The sequence below is a fragment of the Rhineura floridana genome, chromosome 7 (genome assembly GCF_030035675.1).
Source record: "Rhineura floridana isolate rRhiFlo1 chromosome 7, rRhiFlo1.hap2, whole genome shotgun sequence".
Classification (NCBI taxonomy): domain Eukaryota; kingdom Metazoa; phylum Chordata; class Lepidosauria; order Squamata; family Rhineuridae; genus Rhineura; species Rhineura floridana.
In genome coordinates this window covers 15,537,583-15,544,710 of record NC_084486.1, presented here as the reverse complement: position 1 = coordinate 15,544,710, position 7,128 = coordinate 15,537,583, and the positions used below count along the sequence as shown (strand labels likewise).

The 7,128-nt window shown below is 41.1% G+C and overlaps 1 protein-coding gene across 1 annotated transcript in view; it reads right to left on the bottom strand.

The window, feature by feature from the left end:
* Positions 1–5,177: 5,177 nt before the first annotated feature.
* The window catches only part of LOC133388619 (heparan-alpha-glucosaminide N-acetyltransferase-like), a 134,536-nt gene continuing 132,585 nt past the window's right edge, over positions 5,178–7,128 (bottom strand). Inside the window, exon 9 of the mRNA XM_061634578.1 lies at positions 5,178–6,066. Coding sequence (XP_061490562.1) covers positions 5,885–6,066 — 182 coding nt within the window. The 3' untranslated portion in view covers positions 5,178–5,884. The remainder of the gene's footprint in view (positions 6,067–7,128) is intronic.

The window sequence follows — 7,128 nt, the reverse complement described above, 5'->3', positions numbered from 1 at the left end:
TTCCGTGTTGCCGCCCTCCGAGCTTCCCTATAAGTAGGGACTCGGAGGAGGGTCTTTGATGATGAGTGTAGTGTACGGGCAGGTTCATATCGGGAGAGGCGTTCCAACAGGTATTGTGGTCCTGTGCCGTGTAAGGCTTTGTAGGTTAAAACCAGCACTTTGAACCGGGCCTGGAAACATATCTGCCATTATTGACCTTTCTTGCTGGCTTCTGAAGAACTCCAGGGTTGCATGGAATGGAGCCTAAAAACCACTTTTAGCTTTACTCTTAATCCACTGTGACACTACATTGAGAGCACTGGCGGGGGATTAAAAGGTCAGCTCCCTCCCTTGCTTGCTGTAGTCATCTAACCTTCCTTTCGGTGTCACTGTGGGTGCTCATCCTGTCACCCAAATAAGGTCATCAGGCACTTTGCCCAGCCCCCTAGTCTGGAGCTCGGCTTGTCGGCAGTTGCCTTTCATAAGAGAATCTCACCCAGAACCATGAAATTACACATCATGCATAGTCCTGAGCGACCTGAGAGTGTGATAAGGAAGTTATTAGCCAAACTCTGTGATTTGTATTTCTAATATAGCATTGATCTGGCCTCAGACTATGGAAGGGAGGTGGAATAGCCTTTACGACCTTCTCATCTCTAAATCATCGTCTGTTAAAATACACTGTGAAATGGGCAAGCAGTCCACTCTGCAAATAGGACAGAAAGAGATTTTAGCATTTTCTACCGGTATTTGCATATTAATCCAACAGCTATAGATATATCTGATACAGCATTATATGGCTGTATAATCAAATTCATGGCAAGCTGTTCAAGGGGATGGAAAATTTCAGCTCTACATTGATTTCAACTGTGGATCTAGGGAGGAACAGACTCCAGAAGATGCATCTAAGGACTTGTATCCAGAAAGTAGTTTTCCACTTTATGATGCTAATAGTAACCAGATAAGATATCTGCCCTTGACCACTGGTCAAACAAATACACTATTTATACAAGTCAACATTAGATTCCCTCAAGGCTGTACAATTTTAAAACATTATATTGCCAAAATACCTATCTGGTTCTGATGTTTTGCAAAATCTCATAAATGGATTTTAATTTATTTTAAACATTATTTCAACAAAGCATGAAAGGAAATAAAAGACTTTTAACTTCCTGCCACACAAACCGGTCCAGTATTCAGGCGAAGACAATGACAAAGGAAAATAAACAGTAGATCACAAAAAGATTTTTTTAAAAAATGTCAGTTGCCAGCAAGTTTATGTCTCGTCTGACTGCTGACACAGTTAGCTGTAATAATAATTTTAAAAATTCTACAGGAAGCTGAAACGCAGTTTGAATTTTAATACTCCCAGGCATTTTAAAGTGTATTTTAAACAGCATTTCCATATTTTGGATGTTGTTTGGTTCGTTATTGTTTGTTTTTTATTATTATTATTTATTGTATTTATATATTGTGCTTGTTTTTATCTTTTTGTACACCGCCCAGAGAGCCTTCGGGCTTAGGGCGGTATATAAATTAAACTAAATAAAATAAATAAATAAATAAAATAACTGTCTTCCTCCTTTGTCCCGATTGATTGGTCTGTCTAAAATTCAAAACCAAAATGTCCCTTTATATCAATGATTTGTCTGGCCAGCAAAGTGCAGGAACTGAACAACCCAATCGCCATTCATATGCCAACAGATGCAAAATGCAGACCACCACAGTAAGCTAATGGCAAATCAGACAGAATATGCTCTAAGTGCCAGCTTCGTGCTATGAATGATCAACATTTACTTTTCAGCCCTTGATAGTTTCTTCCCTGCAATTAAAATGCTTAACAAATCATGTATGCAGAATGGTAAGCCTAAATAAAGGTGACATAATTTGTTACAGAGAGTGGGAAATGTGTACACTAGTCCACTGGGCTTTCATAAGTGGGTCACACAAGGGGCACCACAACATTTTGTTGTTATTGTTTTCAGGTAGAATGATTAGGAAAGGGGCGGGAAATGATGACCCTGCAGATGTTGATGGACTCCAGCTACCATTATCTCTGACCATTGGCCATGCTGGCTGGGGCTAATGGAACCCAACAACATCTGGAGAGCCACAAGTGCTCCATCCCTGGATCAGAGAAAGTGTTTCCTAGGGTTTTGCAGAGGAAGCCAAAACACTTTTATTACAGAATTGAAATACATTGTAGTACAGGCATACCTTCACGCGCTGCTTGTGAATTTTAGAAGCATATGTTATTGTAAATAATGCTCAGGCTAAGATGAACTCTGTGTTCTTTTGAGGCAGTGACTCTACACAATGATTGCTTCTTTGGCTCATATGTACAGAATTCTTCTTTTACAGACTAATTTCCCTGCCAGATTCCTCACTCCCACCTTGCACATAATTCCTTTCCATACTTGATCCCCAGAAATAATTTCCCCTTTCAAAAATAACTCCTCCCAATTAATATTTTACAAGATTCCATCAAAAATTTAATTTCCCCTTTGATTACTCAGTGTTAGAAATACTGGGAGTTCTTATGACATTAGCCAGCTGTCTTCGAAATATATGCATCTTTCATTCACTCCACTTTGCATGTAAGATGCTCTCACTGAGTTAAAAAATGGTTATGCGGATAGGAAAAAAATTATTTTGGATCCCAGTTTCAATCACTTTCCATATAGCAACAGGTGAAGGGTTTAGGAAATATTTTTGACATCTCACTTACTTAGAGTCAAATCTGGCTGTTTTCATTTTCAAAAGCTTTACTAACTGGTCCTCTAGTTCTGCCAACCAAATACTGCCCAATTCTTATATTCACATTGTTGCTCTCCCTGGCTGGGCTCTCGGAATGGACCTATTCATAGGATTTGGAAATACAAATATAAAAGTGCTTCCTCTTTTGAAATTGGTTACTCACTGACTCCTGGGATTTAAGGCTAGACTTTGAGTATTGCTTTACTCTGAGAACTTCCAATAAAAAAGCTAATGCAGTATAATGTTGTATATAAAAAGGTAATACCCTTATTTGAAAAGCTTTTTACAGTCTTCTGTGAATTCAGACATAAAGATTTGACATACAGTTCCTTCATTAGGATCCTGTTTAAACAGTCAAGTAGGCAGAGCAATCATGGGTGTCCAGCTTCATCATGCACACATGCAATGCATATGTAATCCAGGACTGAAGATTCTGCTCTTCATGACTGCAAGTGATGCTCTCCCAATCATCCTCCAGTAAATAACACAACAGGGTAGAGGAGGATCCCATTCACAAAGTCAAGGCCACAGCAGGATTGGAGATCTCCGAGTCCTTCTGCATAGTGATGAGACCAAGCTGGATAAGAACTGCACAAAAATGAGACTCTGCACAGATATAAGCCAGTAGTTTTCCTACTGTATGTCAGGGAATCCTTGTTCGAAGGTCAGTAATGGCAGACGCATATCTTTAAACACAACTCGTCTGCCACTACTGATCTTCTGCGATGTACAGTCACAAGACAGTGTTTGGCACAGGACACTCTTGCAGGTCATGCTGGGCTATTCTCTGTTTATGGTAGGTGAGGCTCAACAGGTATGGCCAAGTATGTGCCCCATAACATCCCTTAAAATCCTCTGCAATATACAGTGACTTTCAGGGGTACTTGAGTAGACAAGTTCGTATGAAAATATTCCTGGAAAGGTTTACAACCACTAGTATAAGCACATGCATTTCTTTTTTTTTGACAATTTTGTTATCTTTTTTTATTAATGCCTGCCCCAAGACAACATTGAAATGTGGGTAAAGATAACTTAAAATAAACTTCTAATCAAGTGTTCATATTAGAGAGAAAGGTCCATATTTTGAAGCTTAACATGTAATAAATTAGCGTTACCCAGTGGTCTTAGTGATGACATTCTGGAGACCCCACAATGTTGAAACAAAGAGACTTATTTTCCCCAGCTCAGCTTAAATACAAATTGATGATAACTTTGAAATTAAATCAATCCCACAGAGTGCCATAACCGTGATTTATGCAAGATGCTTGGTAAGACCACCATAGATTATTTTGCAGTGGTTGAAGGATAGCACAATGAGGTCCTTACCAACACTGGGGACCAATGCAGTGTGTGATGCTAGCCATGCTGAACTGAGGGGCAGAGTAAAAACAAAGCTCTGCCTTGAACAGTAAAAAGAACTGCAGCAGGTCAAGTTACTGATTTGCTGTTAGGAATGGAGAAAAACAGTGGCTACTGAGTAGGGGGATGAGATTTAGGCAGTAGATGTGGGAAACCACTGGGGAGCCACAACTGAAACACCCTCAGAGGAGAGAACGGCCTCAGAAGATATTTGATATTTGCCATTCTGGGTTCCTTCAGGAGGAAAGGCGGCATATAAATTATTATTATTATTATTATTATTATTATTATTATTACTACTACTACTACTATTATTATTCATTTCCCAATGCACCCCACATTTGCTGTAGCTCTCCTCCTGTTCCCCTCAGGTGTTGCTAGAGCTCCCCTCCCACTTCTCCCCACCCTCCACGGGGCGGCAGAGCTCCCTTCTGCCTTCTCTCCTACCACCACCCCAGGGGATGGCAGAGCTTCTCCCCCCTACCCCAGGGGTCAGTCACCAGAGCTCCCCTCCTATTTCTTCCCTACCACCACCCCAGGGGGCAGCAGGGCTCCCCCTTCTTCTCCCCAACCCAGAGGGCGGCAGGCCTCCTCTCCCCTGGCCGGCCTCCCACCCACCTGGTGAGTCCGTGTAGGCCCGCAGCCCCTACAGGCCTCATCGCAAGGGCTTGCTGCCCTTGCCTGCCTCACCTAGAAGTGTCACACTACATGTGAACGCTTGCAAAAATATAATATAGGTAGAAAGGTTTATTAACTAACTAACTAAATTAATTAATTAAATCAGGAGTGGCGTTCTAGAAGCTTTTGGGGTTCTGAGCCATAAAGAGCTTTATAGATCAAAACCAACACTTTGAATCACAAATGGTGTTACATCACACATTGTTTATGTCATATGTTGCAAGGGGTATGATAAGCATCTTGCTCTAGAGGTGGGGGATCTCAGACATCTTCATTCTGGTTGATAATATAACAACATAGGGAGACTTCACTCCAAGTTCCATGTAATTTTGAGATTTGTGAAATGTACAACTATATGGCTTTCAAAGTGCATCCATGAGGGAAGAAAAAAGGCATCTTGAATCAACCATTGAAGTTGCTTATTTATTTTATATCCTTGAACCAAAACATTGCCACACATTTGATTAAAGAAAAAAACATACATAAAGAATTTGTGAAACAAGCTAAACTTCAGTACAATTATGTTTTGTTCATGATAGAAGTTTACACCATTTTTTCTATTTGGGGCCAGGTCCAATATAACATTTTGCATCTATGTTGGCTGGGGCTATGGGAGTCCGAGAACATCTGGAGGGCCACAGGATTCTCACTCCTGATCTATGGAATGGATTCTGTATCGATTCCAGTGGATGTATCCATAAGAAACGGTTTTTGGCAGAGTACTTCCTTTCTAATCTTGCTTGTTGTTGCTGAGACTGGATTCCTTGGCAGTTTGGGACTAAGCCAGATATTATAAGACAAAGAGCTGCCGCTGCTGTATGTATCTTCAGTCTCTTTTCCTTGTAATGTCTAAAACAAAGTGTGATGTCACTGTAATTTTTATCTCCCTGCTTCCATCTCCATCATTGTGAGGCAGGAGACACACAGCATGATGGCATCACATCCCACATTTTTATGTCATATGTTACAAGACGAGATAGAGAAGATAGCTGCAGTGACACCATCTCTCCTCAAAACCAATCTCAGGTTTTGAGATTGCTGAGTGTCAATTATCATATTCATATTACAATAACTGGGGCCAGGGAGGAGTTCGCATTTCCAAATCCCACAGTCATATTTTTAAAAAGAACTTCTTCCTATAGAGGAGATAAGCGACTAAAACCCAGAGTGACGTGCCCAGTAGATTCTGAAAAAGGGGTTCCGTGTGGGAGGCTGGAAACTTCATTTCCCAACTGAAAGGGAAGTATGTGCCCAGGAGGGAGCTTGCAACATAGATAAGGATTGAATTCATCCCTGCAAATTCATGGGGAGAAAAATAGTTTAGAATAGACCCATGTGGAGTAGCTTGCATCACCTTTCTGCAACATTTTGTACATTAAAAATCACTGTACTGCAGTTTTTAAGACTGTTTATTGTCTTGCCCTCACACTTCCTTATGGGGTATGAATCATTCCACTTGCAAGTGGCCTTTTCTCTTAACTCAAAGCCCTGGTTTAAGGATGAGGTTGCTAGGGGTGAACACCTCCAATGTGTTCATGTATGTGACAGGACCACTTCATTCTACTGCTTGACCTTATTGGGCCCTTAAGACAGCTTATATGAAGGCTATGGTCTGAAGGCACATGAGGCCAGCAACCTGCTGAAGCTAAACAGGGTCAGGTCTGGTCTGTGCCTGGATGGGAGACTGCCTGGGAACCATATGTCAGCCGCCTTGGGTTTCTCTCATGAAAAGAACGGCGGGGTATAAATGTAATAAATAAATAATAAATAAAAACCTTTAAAGCCATGGTAATGACAATGACAAAAGCAGCAGACAGAAAAACAATGTTAAAATGCAGCATGGTTATAATGACTGTCATCATTCATGCTATATAAAGATATGGCACCAAAGCGGGCAGTGCTTCAGATAACCTCCACCCAACAGGGCAGGGCTTGTGCCCACTTCTGCAAGCTATTGATGTTGTGCACCTTTAGAGGTGAAAAGTGGTATGAAGTGGTTTTCACCTGCAGAGGTGAAAACTAGACATCGAGCCTTCAGTCAGGATGTCTAGAAAAGGCACTATGCAATTATGAGGAGCAGGAAGGAACAACATGAATAATGAAATAATAACATAGACATTAGTGAAGTATAGTAACTCACTACCCACACAAATGCCCCTCGGGAATGACGTGTATTTAAAAATGAAAGCTCCCATCAAACGGTTGCAGCAGAAAGAAAGTGAGCTGGACCTAGTCTGAAAAGACAGAGAATTCTGCAAAAAGAGTCTCAAAGCATCCAGAAGGAATAATGTCAAGGGAAAAGCAGGAGCTAGGGCCTTCAGAGTCAAATATCGTCCAAGAGCTGGGGAGTCTCAG